The sequence below is a fragment of the Pieris napi genome, chromosome 8 (genome assembly GCF_905475465.1).
Source record: "Pieris napi chromosome 8, ilPieNapi1.2, whole genome shotgun sequence".
In the NCBI taxonomy this organism is placed as follows: domain Eukaryota; kingdom Metazoa; phylum Arthropoda; class Insecta; order Lepidoptera; family Pieridae; genus Pieris; species Pieris napi.
The window spans coordinates 232286-254860 of record NC_062241.1 but is presented as its reverse complement, the minus strand read 5'-3'; the positions used below and the strand labels follow the sequence as shown (position 1 = coordinate 254860).

Genomic DNA, 22575 nt, shown 5'->3' with positions numbered 1-22575 from the left:
ATGTCTTATTATAATTAGAAGCAATTAAACTATTACTTTACCTTCCTCAGTAAAATTGTATATGTGTAATTCTATAGTATTACATTGGGAGCAAAAAAAAATAACAAATAGATTTAAAAGGTTTATAATACTGTGATATGCGAGTCTTTACATAAAGTTGTTGGACTTCAGTAAGAACAACGCTCGTGTGCGACTTGTACGTCGTAAATTGCGTAGTGGGTAAGCAGCAGGTTTTTTGTTCATTAAACATGTAACAATGCAGTAACATGAATTATGCAAATGTGCCCGATAATGTATGTCGCAGTTGTGTTAACTAATGCACACTCATTTGTTAAACATAGTATATGTAACATGCTTCGATAAGGGAGTAATATTTTCCCCAACGACATAATAGTGACATCTCATCGATTATTATTCAAGATAAAATAGAACAAATGTAGAATATTCTCAAAGCGCATTGCGCCGACCCAAAAGTCCACATCTGTTCCGCAGACAAATTGTCTAAGCGTGAAAAAAAGTTGAAACAATACTCCATAGAGCCACGGCAATTTACAGAATACAGCTGCGCCAATTAATTTCGTGTAAACCAACACAGCTGATGTACATCATTCGAATAACGATTCGAATGAAATCGATGTCCAAAAAAATGTCAGTCGATTTTAAAAAAGGAATAACCGACGCTCGATCCCAGCTGTTTCCGCGCACAGCTGATCGAACGGATATTGGCTGTTACGGAAACTGTCTCGCTCGCACGTATTAGGGTTGAAACAGTTAATCATGTGTCAATGCAGGTCATTAAGACGTGTGACTCCCGTGTTTAGGCGTTTAGGAAAAATCCAAACAATCTTTTGATAATGGATTTTACGTTACAATAAATTACATTCATCGCAATCTGTGCGTGACCCTAGTATAGCACCTAAAATCGAGATAGTAATATTTATTCCTTATAAATATATATTATATTAAATAAAACAAGTATTTGTAATTAAGAAAGTGATTAAAACAAAACATTAAGTTTAATTACAACGCTATTCATGTCATATTTTCCTCGCGTCGTCAGCCCTAATTCTCACACTGGTTTCTTTCGGCTCTATTAATTTCCCCCGCCGTCCTTTAATGAGTACTTCAAAGTCTCGAGTGTTCCGCGTTTTTATTAGCCTTTTACTGATAACCTGCCAAAGAGACGCGGAGGAGCAAGTATGCTCGATGTTTTTTTTTAAATTATGACAGCTATTGACTTTTCCAGGACAAGTTCTTAATTTAAAAAAAAGTGACGTGACAGTCCTTAAAACCGTATAACCTTGTCATTCAAGTACTTATTATTATTAATTGTTTGTTTCAGGTGAGTATCGCGACTCGGAGAACACAATATCCAAATGTTGAAGAATGATTTACGAGTAAGTCTCAATTACAATTGACGCTGTCGGTATAAGGTGCCTGACAGTATACAACGCTTACATATTACATACCCATATACTTTAATTATCTTTAAATTCCTACTTATTATTTACGATTATGAATGGCCTTGTTCGAATTTATAATCTCCTTCGTTTACCGACATGCTTAGCTTCCCATAGCCAACTTTTATACTATAATTTAATATTCAACTTGCAAAATGTATTTAAACTAGAAACAAACGGCAACTCAGATTATCCGCTATAGAAAATAATTTATTAAAACGACTTTGAAAACATTTCTCGGATTGGAATACAAAATGTATAATTCTTTATCTTCTGATTTATTCTGTGACTCGTTACAGAACCCTTTTAAGCCTATTTCCACTTGGAATATTCATTTCTGAATTACATCTATTCAAGCTTATCAAGACAAATAAAGTTGCTTTATTGTTGTTCCAATGCGCGACGCTTTAATATACATTTTCAGACTGAAGTTTTCGCGCACACTACGTTCACGTTGAAATATCTAAAACGAGATAAAAGTAATATGACATGGTAAATATAAAGATAAATCTTTAACAGTAATTAAACGTTAAACAGAACCGACTAAAATATCACAGGTCTATCATAATTTAAAGCTGTTTACGTCGAAATTGATTTTGTGTTCCCAATTAATGTACTATCAATCCAATTATTTGTCCCTTTAAAATTTACCATTGATTAGTTAATTTTATTCAGTCAATTCGAGATCAAAGTGTTTGTAGAGCGAAGTAAATCAAAGCAAATACGTACTAATTGGATAATAAACATTTTGAATTCGACATTGTCTGATTCGTTAACGAATTAACAGCGCGGATAGACCAAGACAAGGGAGGGCTTAATTAAGGGTGGGTACATGCCGCAAATTTACTCATTACTGTGGAATGGCCCATGACTAAACTTGACACTTGACGAAGTCTGCAAAGACTGGCAACCTCTCACACTCAAGTAATGTCTTGAATCTGAAACTGAATAATTCTTTTGTCTGAAGCACATCGCATGATTGAGTAACTGCTAACGTGAAAGCATTATTGAACCGCCTCAATAATTCCAAACTGCTTTACACACTGAGTAAACAGTTTCAATCGTTCAATTGATGATATAGGCTTGCTTTAAAATGCATGAAGTGGTACCCGTTCAAATAGATCTTGTGTATTGCATTAGGATCCAAGGGTCTATCAATCCGGGTCTCTATTGACTCGATCTCTATGTAATGAATACTGATTATTCACCACGATGTGTTGGACTAACCGTCCGCCGAATTTCGATTTGTATATATACCCATATATGAACCTTTTGAATAGAAATTTCAATCATTCCAGATCGGATCTGATATTATTTTCTGGTTCATTTACCAATTATACTGCCTGAATGGCTCAAAGCGGTTAGGTTGGTGGTATTCTATTCGACTCTGGTTGAAACTATTGCTTCTGGTTGGAGAGAATATCAGGTACTTGTCTAAAATGAAATTATCCATCGAGAGCAACTATTCGTTCCTTTACAGAATGCTATAGTCATGCAGTATGATTAAACATTATGTCATTATAGTAGGATTTGTCATCAAAACTTCATAATTTAATAAACAATCATGATTGTTCTATGATGCCGACCAATTTGTATGCAAAGCTAAAACGCTCTTGTCACGTGACCAACAAATAGTGTTTTCTATATTAATATTGTTTCCGAAACGTGAGTCACGCTACAACTTTATGGCACTTGTCTATTTAGGTGACTGGAAAGCCCGACAGAAATATTATAGTATCAAAAAGTGATTTGGTAACTGCGATTTAAATAAAATAACTGTCACTGTTTTGATGGATCATCAAATAATATAAAAGCAAGAAGGGAGATTTATTTAACTTTGACAGTAAGATATGACCCGGACTAAGTTTTAATACCGTGTCAGGGAATTATGCTAAACTCTGAGTTTCATACATTATTTATTTACTTGGGCAGATTTGCATTACGACACTTATTGAACAAGTTTCAAATTTCGCCATTCAATATTAAAGATTAAGCGACGTCAAAGGAATATTGTTGTAACAGATTTTTCATAGAGAAAACCGGAGCTCATTTGATTGGAGGGAAGTTTTCATTAAATTATAAAAAATAAGGGGAGTCGACTTAATTATCAAAGGGGATGATTTTCGATGACAATTTTTTTGAAGTATTTATTCGAGAAATTAGTTCCATAGTATACTTTGAACGTGTTGATCAACCGTTTTGTACTTTAATTGTAATAATTAAAGTAAGTACCTTATTATTACAACAAAATTCATAAATTTTGTTGTAAGCTCTAATTATTGTCTGCATTGAACTGTTTGATGTGTTCAGGCTTACGAAGGGCTTCGAATTATCAGTGAAACACGTCGCACAGATGTGTCCAACCTGGCATTGGGCACGTAGTCCTTTTTGCATTCACATTTACACATAAAATAAAATGTGTGACTGTTTCAGTAAACATGATAAAGCTTTTAGTGCTAACTATGATAACTGGTTGAGCTCTTACGATGCCGTCCGTGGTGTCATTAATTTTCGTGGGAATTCCTAATACAAGAAGACAAAGTAATGTTTTTAGAGTGTCTTTAAAATATGAATTTTCGTACCGGGGAATATACTTAAGGATAATAAGAACATCGGTTCCCATATCCGACCGCGTTTTGACAGAAGGCGTTTATGGCACACGTCTTATCTTAATGCCAGCGGTTTTTGTGAATGCGAACTTCCCCACAAGATTACTCCGTATGAATATGTAATTTACAGCTTAACTTTGCGCGACGAGATGAATAATTCTATTATATAATATTGTGCTTTTTATTTTATCTGTGAAATGCCCCATAGAGTGAACGTGTTCGCTTAGGGCACATACTTTTTAGCTAAGTTTTAGCTTATCGCTAGTTATTTTTAAAAGTAACTAACGATTGCGAATTAGTACACGTAATAATGGCAATTCCGCCTGACGCTTATTGGTTGACCACAATGCTACCCTTAAAACTCGTCCACGCTATACCAATTTGGCCCTTAAAGCTAACCAGCAACAAGACCCATATTCCCGCGACTAATCGAGTGATTTACAATAGTTCGGAAAACCTTTTGGAGCTGTGTAATCTGCTTCGGAGCGATCGCAATTAATGGGAACCCGGAGTACTATTGCCGAAGATATAATTTCACAGGAATGGCCTTCCGTAACTAATAAATAGGTGACGTGAGTAACTTTCGACTAATGTGTTGAACCGTTACCAAAGTTTTCGTCCTAATTACAAGCGAGAACGTTATCAATTAGAAAACTCAGTAGTTTATTAATTAATTAATTTTATGTCATAGATCAGACGCAATGTGAAACAGAAATTTGCTCTTAAATGTTCATATTTTAACGACACCAGGCTCGTCTCAATATATTCTCAAAGCTTACACTTTATAGCTTTCCTATTAGTTCCTCAGACGCTGCTGAAATTTCCTTTTAAATTTCAAGATGTGGCCATATAAAATTTTAAGATATCTCCGAAGCTGTATTTCTTATTTCCCGGCCCTCAAGGGAGAGGGTTGAAATTTAGAAATGCGGCATCTCCGCATTGGAGCTAAGACATTTTGCTCGTGTATCTCCCTCGGGGAGAAAACTTCGCTTGACCAATGTCGGTAGTCTTCGAGGTTTCTGAAATTAACCTCATAAATAATATAGGACGCCGGATTTTGGCTGTTAAATCCAGCTTTGAGGATATAACGGATTTCATTAAACGTGAGACCAAACAAATAAGAATTTATTCGGTATGTAACGCTTGAGCAGAATCCAAGTGATTTTATTTCACATGGAATGTACTTTATTAATTTTTTTACTCCAAACTTTTCAAATTAAAAGATCCTTAAGGATTTGTAAGAACAATTCCGGCATACAATGTCAGAGGCGTCGGCAAGATTTCAGTAATAACAAATACATTGTTTGACACATACATTTCACAAATCGTAAAAGCAGTCCAATCTTGTATCTTATTCTCGAGGAGGTAAATCAGAATAGTATGCCAGTGAGGCAATTTAGCCGAGCGTTCGTATCGAGCTGGCAATTGTTGGGAATTGCGCCCTATTGTTGACGGGGAATCTTCGGGAAAGGTGTACCAAGTTTATTGATAGCTGGCTTCTATTACTTTGTAAAGCTGTGTATTCAATAATAAGTAAAATACGTGTCACATAGGTTCGGTATAATTGCGCAATTAAATATTACGCCTAATGTATTCTATGCGAGCTGGAACATAGCATTAGAGACATGTAAATTGAACGTATATGCACGACTCTGTCATTCTATCACTAATGGCTGTTAGCTTTTGCCGTGTCAAGCATGAAGCTTTGTCTACGCAACGATGTATTATGCAACCTCTGCATACGGCCTCTTGCACTGTAGAACCGCTTTGATACTGATAGTGATGGTCTTAAGGCATTTGTGTGCGGATCTGATTTGATGAAGCTATTCAATCAGCGATCGATAACAATTCAAATAGTGTATAACGCTTTGACAGAATATGTAAACAAAATGAGACACTTAAACTAATTTAATTAATACTTTGGTTTTGGATCAATTAGAAATCTTAATATAGGATGGATGCGGATAAGTTCCAGAAAGGCGGAAGCTTATAGGCACAGATTGAGATCCCTATATCACGTTGATGTATAACCGGTGAAGGAAGCTACATACAAACGGACAGTCATTATGTATGCGGCCGATCGCTCTGTCACGTCACGGGGGACAGTAATCTATGACCGGTTGCAGCCCTAGCCGAAATTCCTCTAACCAAGCTAGGGTTGACAAATCTATGCTTTTAATAATAATGTAAAACTCATAAATGCTGTAAAATAATGAAAAACCAATATATTGTACCGCTGAAAGTTACGAAAACCCATATATTTAGGTAATTTATTGTCTTGCGTATTAAGTATATTTAAAATAGAAATAACTACCTCATTAAGTAGCCGTGTAAACATAAAAGACGGGCTGGTAATGTAGAAAATAATCGTTTATTATACAACTACCTTTGTCTAAGGAAATTCATGTGCGTACTTCAAGGGATGGTATACTTGCAATTAAAAGAATTGTACAACCCTATAGAAGTCGATTGAGCTCCAAGTTGTCTCTATGGAAATATATAGTCACGTGATATACGCTCGGTTGCTTGTCGACAGTACTATTTGTAAGCATCCTAATATTCCTATTTGTTCTAAGACTTTATATAATTTTTCTATACGCATTGTTATCTTATTTTTGCACATATGATGTTAATGGCTGGATTTAATCGTCTTTTATAATCAGTTCTTACGACATTTGTAAAGGGATGCGCAACACGCCTACAAATGAAACTTCCGTAAGACTTAATCTTGTAGTCTGGGAAAGTAATATATTGTTGGTAGGACTAAGCAGTTATTTGGCTTACTTATGGCGTTTTCAAACCCCAACTTATTCCTGAAGTCTTGGAAGGGAAGGAATGCTGCAATAAATTTATTACAGAAACCGTTCTCTATCTATCTCTACCTAAATATAGTTAAAATCTATACAACATTATTATATCTCACTATAGCCATTTAAAGTTTTAAGGTTGGATACGAAAAGACGTAGGTACTAACACGATAGTAGAGTAATATACATATGATGTTTATATATTAGTTGTAGAAGTATCGACAGTTTTCTATGACATCTTTGAAACTTCTCTATGAAACAAAAAATTCAACTTACAATTGTCGGGTCAGGATCTTTTCGAAATAAGTTTGGGTTCGCGCCGTGTTACGAGACGCCAAGATTCGACCCCCGAACACATTAGTCACGTTGCAAGGCCATTCACCTTGCAAATATCGCCCCTTGCGAAATAACCACCCTCACCCTAATTCGACGAGTATCCCCTCGCCGTTGCCATGGCCACGGACTCCCCTTCAAGTGCATAGGCACCTCAAACTGCACAAATGTTTTGTATTGAAACATTTGAATTAACAGACTCTTAAGTCTGTTTACCTAAGTAAATACCTCGTTTAATGCCTAAATTCAGCCTCTCACTGGTCGAGTTGACTTTGTATAATATCGAATTAGGCGACGGCTTTCTTACTTAGCAGACATAATGTTACATGTTTTATTTGTCTAAATTACATCAAAAATGAAAATGATTCCATCTTTTCCGATTTAAGATATTTCATTATATATTAGGGTTGAAATCAATCAATTTTAAGTAAAACTTGTTATTTCAGGCAAACGCCTATAAACAAATATTTTTACAACATATATTATAAATAAAGTTAAGGTTAATTAAATTTACTATCAGCGAATTTATCTTTTAATATAGCCTAATAAGTCTGGCAAGTTTTCAAACATAAATTATCATTAAACAGCCCGCAGTTTGCAGCCACCTGTAAGGTGCTTTATCTTAAAATTGAAATATAAAAGATAATCTCTTATATTTATGGCGATAGCTTCACGCTGTGAGGGAACTATGAACTTGCCTCTTGATACGCTAGTCTTATCTTTAATAAAAAGTGGCATTTATTATGACGGGGCATTAAGGGAGACGAGCCTATTTGTACGCGCATAATATTCATAAAATCCAATATTCCTAAATAAATACTTTTACCCATTTCATGTATTCGCATAATATTCAGTAAATATACACTCAATATATCTATCGAATATAGCTTAAGAATACCCATTTGCGAGGATGTACCATTTCCCCATCTGTTACGCCGCACGGTATCTTTTACGAGAAATTCAAACATCGCCATTTTCCTTAACGCGACACGACTATACTCCCTAAATATAACTTATTTCCTCAGACTCTCTAGGTATATTTTGTAATAAAATAACATTCCCGTATACAATGTCCTTAATTAATAAGTATAGTATGAAGTTTTATGGGTTTTTGTTATATTGTTATTTTTTGTAATTTCAGGGATGCCGGTGTCCTGAAGATGGCCTCACGCACCCCGTCCCTTGAGTCGCTGCCCGGTGCCAACTCTATAGGTTCGCTGGAGCGTGGCTCCTTATCACCACTGACCTTGAGCGGCTCCTCGCCTCCCGCGAGTGACTCCGCCGTATGTGATCTTCGCGAATTCGACGGTCTAGACACCACCTGTGCTATTTGCCGAGAGACATTCGTTGACCCTAAAGTTCTCAACTGCTTCCACACCTTCTGCAGAGGTTGCCTCGAGCGAGAACAAACCCACCCCGACAAAGTAACTTGCGTCACTTGCCGTGTGGATAGTCACCTGTCCCCAGCCGGTGTACCTGGACTCCTCACAAACCTAGTGATCGCAGCAGCCGTCGAACAGGACGCTGATCTTCTGCCGTCCGGACGTCAGACTAATTCGCCCACTGCGCCCTGTACTGGCTGCAAATCTAAGGAATCCGACGCTGTAGCGCGCTGTGTAGATTGCGCTAACTTCCTGTGTCCCAATTGCGTCATGGCTCACCAATTTATGCATTGCTTTGAAGGTCATCGTGTGCTGGCCTTCACGGACCTAAAAGATGATAAAGGTCTTCTTAACTCGACGCTCTCGGCGAGCGGTGATAAAACCGCATTCTGCCCGAGACACAAAAATGATATTCTGAAATACTTTTGTCGCACTTGTTCTGTGCCAGTATGCAAAGAATGTACTATTATCGAACACCCCGCGGCGCTACACGACTGTGAACATTTGTCGGATGCGGGGCCTAAACAACTTGAACTCATGCAGCAAGCAGTAAATGAAGCTAAAACACGTGCAACAGAAATAAGACACGTTGTGAAGACGGTAGAACATGCTGCTGGTAAACTTCAAGTTCAATATCATAAAGCTCAAAATGAAATTAACGACACCTTCCAATTCTACCGCTCTATGCTAGAAGAGCGTAGACAGGAGTTGCTGAAGGAACTGGAAAGTGTTTTCTCGACAAAACAAATTGCTCTCACTGTCGTGGGACAGAAAGCTCAAGAAACTGTAGATAAAATATATCAAACATGCGATTTCGTCGAAAGGTTAACGAAATGCGCCAACATCGCCGAAATATTGATGTTTAGAAAACTTTTAGATACTAAACTGCAATCTTTAATTAGCACAAACCCGGAACAAAGTGTACAAACTGCTTGCGAACTCGAATTTGTATCGAATTATCAAGCGATACAAGTCGGCGTAAGGAACACTTTCGGTTACGTTCGCTCTAGTTCTGAAGCGAACGTCGGTCCTACCAAACAACCACCAATTGCTCGTCCCACCAACGGTTCTCTGTTGAATGGCGGATCTTCCTCGAGCAGCAGCAGCGTAAATGGAAGCTCAGGAAGCCTTAACGGTGGTATTCACCTGCCGACTGGATTAAATGGTGTTTTAGACAGACCTTACTCGAATGGACTTCTCGGTCCTACCAGCCAATCAACATCTCCGTTTGATACGAACATTATCTCCAAACGTTTTACTAGTGGTAGCTCTCTCGGGCCTTTCTCCTCTGCTATTGGAGACATCAACTTAAACGGCATAAACCCATACGAAAAATGGTCAAATGGAGGATGTGACACGCTGTTCCCTCCTGCCACATCGGACCCATATTCTCTTTCTGCTGCCGCTCATTCAGATCCAATTTTAGATTTGACAAACAAATTAATATCCACTGCCATATTCCCTCCAAAATCACAGATCAAACGGCAAAAGATGATATATCACTGTAAATTCGGTGAGTTCGGTGTGATGGAAGGCCAATTCACAGAACCGAGCGGAGTCGCTGTCAATGCTCAAAACGACATAATTGTCGCCGATACTAACAACCACCGAATTCAGATTTTCGACAAAGAGGGCCGCTTTAAGTTTCAATTTGGCGAGTGTGGCAAACGAGATGGACAGCTATTGTACCCTAATAGGGTGGCCGTTGTCCGAACCTCTGGAGATATTATCGTAACAGAAAGATCGCCGACACACCAAATACAAATTTACAATCAGTATGGACAATTTGTACGGAAATTCGGTGCCAATATTCTTCAACACCCCCGCGGTGTCACCGTGGATAACAAAGGACGAATCGTCGTCGTGGAATGTAAAGTTATGCGTGTCATTATCTTTGACCAAGTAGGAAACGTTCTGCAGAAATTTGGATGCTCAAAACATTTAGAATTTCCGAACGGCGTTGTGGTGAACGACAAACAAGAAATATTCATTAGTGACAACCGCGCGCATTGCGTCAAAGTCTTCAACTACGAAGGCATTTACTTACGACAGATCGGAGGAGAAGGAGTGACCAACTACCCGATAGGCGTGGGCATCAATGCCGCCGGCGAAATCTTAATCGCCGACAATCACAACAACTTCAACCTAACAATATTCACTCAAGACGGACAGTTGGTATCGGCTTTAGAAAGTAAAGTAAAACACGCTCAATGCTTCGACGTAGCTCTCATGGACGACGGCTCGGTAGTGCTCGCGAGCAAAGATTACCGCCTCTATATTTACCGTTACGTGCAAGTGCCACCTATTGGCATGTGAACGTCCCGACCTCACTCAACCCCAGCGCAGTCGGGAACTTCCGGCGACACTTAAAGCCAAAAAGAAAAGTTAACGATTCTGGCCGTATGTGTCAATTTTTATTACAAGGTGACTGTTGAAGTGGAATATAAGAAATAACTACGTTTGCGGCTGTCTCGATGTGATCACTTGACCGATAGCCCTCCGCCGAGGCGACGACGCCTGGGTCGAGGGAGGCTCGATGCATTATGTACCTATATTTTAAACGAAACTGTAATGAGATTAGTTTTAGTATTGACATTGTTATATAAGTACCTAAGTGGAGTACGAGAGATTATTCCGTTGGTTTGAGCCGAAAATATCGTACGATTCTCGACCCTTATCATTTTTGATCTATGAATAATATTTTTCCATATCCCACGTCGTTAAATTAGGGATGAATATTACGGGCGTTTGTATTATTTAGCCCATTTGTTGGACCAATATTTTAACTATTATTACTTAAAATTGTTAGGCGTTAAGCGAGTGATTTTATTGAATTAAGAGAGCATCGAGTGGTATTGTTGTTAGTTTTAAGGATATTCTTCGGCACAATGGCACTTCCTGTTTTGAATTAGCACTTATTCTGTGTCGATGGAAAAATAATTATGAATCTAATTAAGAAGTTGTTACATATTCTTAGGTAAGTGTTAAATGGAATTAAACTAAAATGGACAACCTTTAGTTACTACCCCCTTTTTAATGTAGTTACAAAAATTAGGGAAAGTGATGTTAGGGGTTTTATCAATGACAAAGTTGACTGCGGCGTTTCTTAAAGTACGGATAGATCAAACGTTCGGTTAATACAACTAGAGATCTACCAGACATCACACGAGAAGTGAGTTGCGCCAGTCCTTGGAATGATAATAACTTAGAGTATTATAAAGCATTTGAGAATGGTTGTTTTTGATTTTGAGTATTGGAATACTGTTAGGACTACAGATATGACGTCATTACCGCCTAGTCACTGAGAGCCCACGGATCCATAAATTCCTCAATTTCGTTGTTTTTATTACAATTAGTAACATTTGGTTGATATAATATTATTCGTTTTTATACAAAACTTAAGTAGGTATTTTATATTAATTAAACACGGTAGTAACTAGTAGAGCACTTAGTGAAGGTTCGTTTCGCAAGATTTTTGATTTAACTATTTTTCGAGATTTTAACAGTGACGCATTTTGCCGCTCACTGAAGTATTATAGCTTACTTGATACGTCTTACAAACCTGTTAATTCTAGTAAGATATTTTTTATACGAAAACAACTTTATTTTTGTAGCATTATTAGTTTACGGTGCATGTGTAACGTTTATTTTTTTTATTTTACGAATATTATGCTATCGTTAGATTACTACTTTACCGCGTGTTTGAGTGTGTTAGAGGAATTATTTTAGCTCGATTTTTCATTAGTTTTCATTTTTTAGTTTTATTTTTTGTAGTTTGCTGAATCTATGACAATAATCAGATCTGCCGCTTAATGTTTGATCTGAATAAAACACTAGAGTAGGACTCGCACGCCCCTAGAACGATTGAAGCCACGCCACTATGACCTTTGCTCGTATCTCGCAATACCTGCTTTACATGTGCCATACAACCATGTTGTGATGTTTTAAGTGATATTAAGTGTTGTTTGTAAATATGTACCATAATATCTTTGTACCGAATTTTATACATAAGTTTATCGAATTTTTTCACTACTACTTGTGCAAATTACTTGGTCAATAATGCAATGAATTGCTTAAAAAGGCTTTATGATTTTTACACTTATTTCGCACGTAAGACATTATTGTTCGCAAATTTGCATTAAAGTTTCTGAAAGGTTCTCGGGATTATTTAATTGTCTGCATTTAGCAGTCCACGGTGCTTTCAATGGAATCATATTTGACGTGGCTTCGATCTAACTCCATCTGATTCTGTCACTAGATTAGGCGAAATAGAGTTTTGCATCCATTCTTTAGAATCTAAATTGCAGTGATTGATCACCAATGATTTAACGTATAGCGTCTGTTCCTAGTAAATTATTCCGTTCTAAGGATGGCTTTCAGAATTTTATTTCTTTTAATCTACTGCACTCCTTATGGTAAGCTTGATTTAAACCGATAATGTTTCTTTTTTGATCAATGACAATTCAATCATTACGAGATCCAAATATTTGTTTAGATACAATGAACAAAAGTCACACGAGAAACTATCGGTTTAAATAAATCTCTTAGGATTAGACCGGAACGTTCAGTCATCGCGTTACCCACGAACGATCGGTCTTTGATAAAACATACGCTTTTACTTAATTAAAAAGGATTCACGTAATATATTTATATTAAGTACCTATAACTTAGTATATCGAAATTCTATGTAAGATTATGCAACTTATGACAACTGCTCCCGTTATGTATGTAATCCAGTTTTTATTATTTTTTGATTTTACAGTAATTATTTAGTTTTGTTTTTCAAGAGACGTGTTTTAAGTTTGTATTATTTTTGTTCACAAATGACTAAGTTTGTGGTTTAGCATAATAGAACACAAAAAGATTTAAGAGTAAATCGTTCATTCTTAAAAATTGCATTTCTGAAGCTTAAGGACTGATTAAATTTGAAACATGTTTTGTCTTTAAATATATTTTGTCAATGTTTGTTGTTATAATTATTATATTTTTTTAAGTATTTGTATAAACAATTGTTCTTTAAATTAATGTACGTCGTTTTGTTTTGAATTATTTTTGTTGTATACTTGCTTTTTTATAATAATACCAGTTCTTTGCAGTTTGACTGTGTGTTTTATTTTTGCTTTGCCCAAGTAGTGCTGCTCAGTATTCGACCGAAGTTACCACTGTGCTAGTCCATCTAACACAGTGCTAGCTCAATCAGGTTTGTGCTATCGAATCCTCCAAACAAAACGTCTGTGCCTTACTACTAAACATTCATAAACTTTGTCACGTTTATCTCTTGCCGAATTCGCTTTCAGCACTGTACCTCTAAATTTCTATCAATCTCAAATAAACTTAAAAAACAGGGTTCGGTAGCACAAACAACCGGTTGTAGGAACCACGAGTGAGTTTTATAATTTGGGGTTCTTGTGTGTGTGTGTGTGTGTGTGCATTTTTATGAGAATTCATTTGATACAGTTGGTGTTGGGGAACAAACATTGGCATGAAATTAGTAAGTATTAATTTAGATAAGACACAATAAAACGAGCACCATTTTTTGTTTCTTTAATCAATTAGGAATTGCTGCACATTTAAAGCTTGCAACGTAGTATTAAATACGACTTTACTCACGTAGCATCTCAGTGCATTAGGCGGTGGATTCACTATCGAGGTCTCAAAACCACATCCGTATGAGGCCGGGCTATAATTAAGAATGTTAATCTATGGTAAAATAAGAGTTCTGTATGACTACGTCTAAGGTGAAGTCTAACGTTAAAGCCAGACGGAGATTATTTGATTCTTTCTCAGCACGTACGTTTTATGACCTAAACCACTATTTCCAAGTCAATTACTCTAGGGAACATTTTACTAACTAGCACCTACTAGTACAGTAAGCACAGTTAGGCTTACGAAATTGTTTATAATTTTATACTCAGCTCACTCTAAGACTAAAATTAAGATTTAACACATCGTCAATGTTATGTTTATATTTCTAGGCTCCACTCATCTGCTTTTTCCACTCGATTAATTCTCACCTAAATCTTGTTAAACTATTCATTCCTATTAATAGTCTTAAATGATACATAAGTCATACAATATTCGGCACATACGATAGCCTTTCAGTTAGAATGAAAAAGTTTGACGTTAGTCTTCGATGATCATTGATGAAATTTCAAGCTTGATTATTGACCCCATTTTATAATGATTTAGCGCAAGATTAAATCCACCTCAATCAGGAAGTGTGCAAAAATGTATATATGTTGGTTAGTTTAGTTTTAAGGCGTGCCGGGATGAGTACGAGATGGGCATGTTTCGGTTAGATGAAGTAAAAGTTGATTACATAGTGTGAGAGTGTGTATTTTTATAATGAAAATTATGATTCAACGATAGGTATCTTAATTACAGTAAGACGTTACTTAGAAAGCAAGTTATTTGAAAAGTGATTACAAAATGATCCGGTTTGTTGATTGACACCCGAATTCGCCAGGATTAGACTCGACTTAGGACTTAACCATATCGATAATTTTAAGAGTTTGTTTGAAATTCAATAATTTCGTATATAACGATAATAAATTCACCTGTTAATATATTCATCAATGTAGAGAATAATGTATTTGATGTTAGCTTGTCGAATTGTATGATATGATCACTTTATATTACGTAGTGCATCGTTGAATTTACAATACTTAATGATATTACGTGTTTTTTGGCATTTATTGTAAATAAGATTGATGCTTGTGCGTTCGTTTGCTAACTCCGAACTGGCCCAATCTACTTCTGGTAATCCTACTTCATGTTTTATGTAAAAGTCGAAGCTAAGTGTGCATTAAATGTATATAGTAGACAAGTGAATCGAACGTCGACGTCCGCAGACGTTTTTAATTGCTCAGGAATTGTATTAATTTTTCTGATATTTTGATAATTTATTATAATATTTTTCTACCATCGCTTGTAAGTAATTATAGGATGCGGCGATGTTGTATCATTGTTGAATTTCATTAATTCGCTTAAGTGAACTCTGCACAGAACGTTGGTGTTTCACTTAATTTTTGAAATATTTTTCTTATAATACATGCAATGATTTTACTGCATTCAATGACTGATGTTGAGTTTAAAATGGAAAAATTATGTGTTGGACTCTGTGTAAAGCGGAACGAGACGATCCTCCATTGGGTAGTCGGTTGGCAGCCTTCGTCTCGATTCCGGTTTTACGCAAAATGTCAAAATTTTAGTTTAGTAAGTTTAGGTGAAAGTAACAATGCACATACGAGCACAAATCATCCATCCTCAAAGATTACTACGCTGAATGTTTTGATTGACTCACGTTTGAATTTATGATACATTTTATTGTAAAAAAAAGAAAATATTTTACTATCGCTTATGTTAGTTGAAACGTTTGCAAATAATAGTATTTATTTTCTCAGTGATAATAATTTTTATGGCAAGTTTTGGAATTCTTAAGGTGTTTTATATATTACGGATTCTACTTAAATATTGAATTAAGACATAGTACTATCGTCGTAAATATTACTTATTATTCTTACGTTCGTGTCGGCTTCTTGTGTAGATACCACCTATAAATTCTATATTTTTGTAAGAATTTTCACCTGCCTTTTCCACGAATACAATAACGGCAGCTACAGAAATAACTTACAAAATATAGATTCACTCGAAACGATAATTTCTTATGTTACGTTAGGTAGTTTTTTAAGCGTAAGGTGTGTGATTTTAGTTAACAATAATGTTTTATATGTGGAAAGGTTCCAAATGATGCTGGTGGAATATGCGAAGCTAATTACATATCAAACAAAGTTTCAAATTATTTATAATCTGTTGGGGAGGTGTAAGGATAGAAATGGTTAGTGAAGGAAAGTGTGGTTTACAGACAATATTAAGACAGTTTTCTCGTTTTTGTAAGGAAAAAAGTTTTAATAGCAAAATTGTTTCAACGTTTTGAAACGCACATATCATCCACGTAGTGGAGTCGTTGGAATTCACTAAATTAAATAGAACAATTCCGTTGTTAGAAGAGATTGATGAATAGTGTTGGGTAGGTAATTTGGAATCTTTCTCGAAGCTAGACGCCAAAGAGATTGCTTTTAGATAATTCAATATTATCTATAGGTACGCACGTCGAATACTTTAAATTAGTTGTATGATGCTTAAAATGTCCACACACAAATCGATTTTAACCATTTAATTCCATCCTGCCAGATTAAGGAGACACAATGCTTATGAAGATTATTATTATATCCTACCTAGATGTATGTCGTAGTGTGTATTTTTAGATATCGCATTGTCTATGTTAGATTAGTGGTTAAGACACCTTGAGCTTTGTACACTCTGACACCGACGTTTTACCAGTTAAGTAGAGCAGTCTCACCCGCTGACCGACCTTGCAACCAGCCAGCTAACTGAGAATCCGCTTCGGGCGAGCCTTCGCACCCGCTACGTCAGGTTCTAAAGCATTTGCAAATGCACTATATAAGAGCTTCACTTCTGTAAATAAGGCCAAACCGTAGATTAATAACAACTTAACTTAACTGTAACTCTGTACCCTTATTATATTGAACTACTGAGACACCACTTTGCGCCGTGGCCTTAAATTGTAAGGAATGTTTTATTCCTTTTTAATAAAATTAAACTTCATTTTTGTACAGACTTAAGTGTTTCCAGTATTCCATCGTCATACATTAGTTGTCGTAAGTGCTAATGTGTATCGTTAGTGATCGTCTGTCTTAGAGTAGTCGTTGCGGTAGGTTCTACGTAGGCGCTTTAACTATCCTAACTTTAAGAAATTGTTGATTTCGATATTCCAATTCATGCATATCCCCATCTCTTGATGATTGTTACCTACACTAGTTACTTTGAGACTGTTCAAATTACTCTATCGAGTTTTCTCTAAGGGAAAGGGCTGTTTTAGCAGATATTTTTGATACAATGAGGAAAATCGAAGGGAAACGATCTTGTAAATATGAAGTCGACAAGTGATTTGCACTTCTCACTCTGCTCTGAACGCTCCGAGCGGAGGCAAAAAGAGTCCATCCGATTTTGGACTCGTCGAGTCGTTGTCGTATCTACTTCGTGGGCGTGGATGATACAATTAATGTTACTGTAACGAAAGAAAAAACGTTGTTCTTATATGAGATGCGATAATTTCGCTGATAACTTGTTGTTTTTCATATATTCGTAATATTTCCTTTATTTTTTGTACTCTTTAGTGTTAAGGTAATTATAAAATGAAAATTATTCAATGTTGATTACTCTAAAACAAATAATGTACGCGTTAAGAATGGTGTAATTAGTTTCCCCGAGAGCCTTACTAGTGATGAAGCCTTTTCCTTGGAAAGTTAATCTTTTGTATGTCTGTCTTAGTAATAAAGCGATACCTAAGAAGTATGATTGAAACCGTGAGGAATAAACATCTTTGATGTAAAATTGAAAGAACAACAATTATGTGATCGAAATCGTCTATTCCGAGACCTTTATATCTCCAGTTCTACTGACCGTCATAACTTCCACTTTTGTATGCAAACACCTCAGGTAGGTACGGTATTAGTTCGGCCTAGCGATGACTTAAGGTAACTATAAGGATTCATCATTTTAACTTAGATCGTACGACTCAATTTTAAGACTGATCACAGCAAAGAAAGTTTAAAGATGCAACAAAATTTCTGGATAATTGTTTTCATTGGTTACTTAGGTAGAAACTATATAGCATGGTTGATTATAGCGACCAATGACAAAACGGAATAGTAAGTCCCAAATGGAATGATCAAACATGTCTGAATTATCAGATGAAGGAATTATTTGATATTTGTCGCTATAAATAGTACATTTATCTTCTGTCGATACTTTCCTGTCTTCTATTTCAAAGACGATGGTAAATTGAATCGATACAAGATTGATATGATCCATGGTGATGTTGACTCCAACGATGTGAACGTTACTGTTAGAATTGATTGGAAAAGAGAAATACTATTTGTTGCCAAAGTGTTGTTAGGGATAACCTTGTAGTTATAAAAATCGGTTGTCACGTGCATAATTAAGTTGTTCTTGGATGGTTTGAGGTTAAGGAGAGTTGAAAAATATTTCCAATGATATATTTTTTCATAATGAACTTGAATGCTATAATCGATACTTAAGATTTATATTTGTGTAGGGACTTAAATTAAAGTGTGGTAATTTTCGTTGCCACGATTCTATCTGTAGCGAAGCAGACCCTATCGGCCGCTAAAGGTGCATCGTGGCCAACGACTTAGTTGTTTAGTGTTCATGTTACATTAGATTGTATTCGACGGTTCTATATTTTAAACAATCGATCACTTGTTTCCGCCTCTGAAGCACTCTTACTCCATCCCACTTTTATATTTCGCACTCTTTGTTTCACTGACAGTCTGATATTGTTAAACTCTAATTTATTGCTATTTATTTTATAATTTAATATATTTATGAAGCTAGTCAGTGTATTGGTTAGATTAGCTACTAAGTTCCGCTTATTTTCCACGAATAATGGTTTCGTAATTACATGTCTAGTATTAAAATGGTAAAATTGTTTCTAGAAGTTATCGCTTCTTTCTAGTCATGGGTTTTTGACTTAATTCGAAAATGTTTTTTCCGTTAACCATTTTGTTTTAATTCTTACCTTAGTCAACCCATACAAATAATAAGTTGTAGAAAAAATATGTTTCTTAATTTGTGTACATCATACAGCTTTTTCTTTAAATTTTTATTCTGAGTTGAAGTAAAAATTTGTGTGCGACTTGGGAGTTTGTATTTAAATTTTTATAATGTTTATTCAATTAACTTGGTTAATTAACCAAATTATTTGCTCAACAGTATGTTTCGTAGCTGAATTATTTTAAAATTATAAATCTTTTCGGTCTAAGAAATTTAATGTATATTGCTTATTGTGTGTATTACTTTGAATCTTTATTTAATTTGAACACTTTCTAGTTTAAACTAAAGCAAGAAATTCCAAACATTCCATGATAGGGTTTTTTATGTTTGTTATTGGTTCATTGTTTGCAAATTATTCCGTGTGGGTTGGACAGCATTTGTCTCCTGACTCAAAAACTTTGACGATAGTAGTTAGTAAAGCCTTTTAAAAACATACAAACGTATGATTTGCTCGAATCTTACTGTCGCCGAGTTTTTGACTGACATTGCGGTTATGAAATCGCGTCAATACTCTACTTGTTATTCAGGTACTTTAAGTTAGTCTGTAAGAATTGATAAAATAATATCTGATGATAAATTTACTTGTATGTTGTATTAAAATGATGAACATGAAATAAAGAAACTGGTTTGAAATGTTCGTTTTATTTTTACATTAATACACGACAGTTTCGAAGAAGAATTCCTAATTTTGCTTTTATTGGCTAAATATGAATATAGCTCTAATATACTGGGGTGATGCTAAAATGATCTGGCCTAACAATGAATGAATAAAGAAGATTAAACGAGAACTTTATGTAATATTCGGAATAGTTTTTAGTTTAGTTCGGAGTTTTTTTGATGATTTTAAGATATTCTCGAAAACTTCATACCAAAATCTTTTTCACGTTCGTGTAGGTTACTTTACTAAGCTGAAATCATGATTAATTAAGATCTGGAACAGATTTGGGAATTACAAGGCTATCACATTAATGGCTTAGCGGTTTACTCCACTTAGCACTGAATACAACATAATCTTTACAACGTATAATTAAAGAATTAAGAGCGGGTTATAACCAAAATAACTCATCGTATATTCGATTTGATCTAAGTATGTGATGATTGACAAACAGTCAATACGATTGATCCTTCAATATAATTAAAATGGGCGACTCTAATTAAAAACACAATACAATATAAATTCCTCGATGCAAAACAATTACAAAGTCACCTCAACTTTTGTCTAATTTCGTTTTTATTCAATCTTGGCGAGTATTATGGAGTCAACAATTATTTGAATACAACACATTAGTTTCCCGAGACTGTTACTAGTGATCTTATGAAATATCTTATATTTTACGAGTTATTTAAATAAAAAGCATTTGACGTCAGATTACCTATATCCATATGTAGTTTTAGTTAAAGTAAATACCTAACAATTCGGTTGTAAGTTGCTATGTTAATATTGGTTTGTACTTAAACAAAACAAACTAAATACTCCTATAGTGGGCAGCATACCAAAGTTTTAAGATATGCCTTTTCTTTGTAATCAACACATTCAAGGTACCTTGTTGTTATGCATTACACGATTCATTAAGGATGCAAATAAAATATACGTAAAATCTTTGCTTTCGTGACAAACACTTTCATCTAGGTAATTCAATATCAATATTTGTAATAAAGCGCTAGGCAACATTAAGGATGCCGTTTGAAGGTGATCTAATTCAATCAGAAATCAGCCGAGGGGTGGATAAGCTACTTCAAGGGACTGATTTTTGCAGGATTACACTGCTGGACACATTCTGACTTACATTATTATAATATCACTTAGTTGATCTAGAGCCGTACAGCGGCTAGAAAATAATAATTTCTGTATTAAATTCGTATCTGACAGTGCGCCGGTGCTGATAGCGTTAACAAAAAGACAAACGACAAACTGATACTGGAACGGATACGTGTCACTACCCTTGCCCTTCTCGCTTGTGCAAACCTGGATTCGCCAAAGATCCGCTGAAGTCCAACATCAACGATGGTCGCGAAGTGCGGACTGCAAACAGCCCAAAATGGCTCTGCCAGCAGTTACCCCGCAATTGACAAAGTGACTTCTAAGCTTAAATAGAATATATCTCAAAACAATGATAGGGACAATTACGGGCCATTGTCTCCTTAATAAACATCTCTTTTTCGTAGGCGCGATAGACAGCCCCATGTGCAGAGGCTGTTTCAGCGCAGAGGAATCAGTCACCCACGTAGTCCTGAAATGCGAGGCTGTGGCTAAACAACGTGCAGAAATCCTCGGAGAAGTGAGGTCACTCCGTGAAGTGCCCAGGAGACTTCTGTGCTTCTGGAAGGAGCTAGGCTGGCTTAATTAGCCAGGACTTTACGCACAACGGACCAATTATGAGTCTAAGTGCGAAAACTGAGTCCTAGTATTATAATAATGTTATGGTTAGTTAAATTATTATTATTGATACACCGTCTCTATACCTATATAATTATTTAGTCTCAATATTTTCAATTAAGCATTTAAATTTACAAATACTTAACTTATATATTCATTCATCATATATATATATATATAAATGATAAATGATTTATTTCTGTAAGTAGGTTTTTACAAACACTTTTACACGTCAAACATTTTTTTTTTAAACTAGATGAGATCGACGTTTCCTATCTGACTACTCTGAGAAGAAACGCCGAAACAAACTCAGAGGTCACAGTCTCTTTTAAAGTATATATATATATATATATATATTTATATATATATATAAATGAATCCTTATTTCCCTTGGTCACGGCATCACGCGTGAACGGCTGCACTGCTTTAGCTAATTATTTTTTTTGTTGTGTTTGTTATTGTCAGGAGAAGGTTCTTATGAAAGAAAAAATTAAGAAAATTGCGCGGAAAATAAGAATACTTAACCACCATACAATTAAAACTTTTTTGATTTAAGCCTATGGTGTTTGACATAACATCGACAGAATGCGTACCTACTGCAAATATCTGACGATATTTAGAGAATGTAAGAAAAATGAATATCGTTTAAAACAAATGCTTAGATCGGAGTTATTATATTGATAAAATACATATAAAATAAAAATCAATAAATTTATTTAAAAAAGGTAAAATATGTAATAGACTATACTGTTTACTAGATCAGCACATTACGTCAAAAAACTTTTAGAAAGGGAGGCAAGAAGAAACTGTATGAGCTAATATGTAGGTATGTATATAATATCTTTATATAATTCTGCTAAACGTGTGTATATTACTGAACTCCTACTAAAAGGCTGGACCGATTTCAATGGTTTTTTGTATGCGTTTAGGTGACGCCTAGGATGGTAT

The 22575-nt window shown here is 35.5% G+C and overlaps 1 protein-coding gene across 7 annotated transcripts in view; it reads left to right on the top strand.

The window, feature by feature from the left end:
• LOC125051568 (brain tumor protein) overlaps window positions 1-19883 on the top strand; it is a 260881-nt gene extending 240998 nt beyond the window's left edge. For 4 of the 7 annotated variants that reach the window (XM_047651982.1, XM_047651980.1, XM_047651981.1 and 1 more), the window contains 2 exons: window positions 1343-1397; window positions 8351-19883. In XM_047651982.1, coding sequence (XP_047507938.1) covers window positions 1387-1397; window positions 8351-10907 — 2568 coding nt within the window. In that variant the 5' untranslated portion in view covers window positions 1343-1386 and the 3' untranslated portion in view covers window positions 10908-19883. The remainder of the gene's footprint in view (window positions 1-1342; window positions 1398-8350) is intronic. The other 3 variants (XM_047651985.1, XM_047651984.1, XM_047651979.1) reach the window with 1 other exon arrangement.
• The last annotated feature ends 2692 nt before the right edge of the window (window positions 19884-22575 follow it).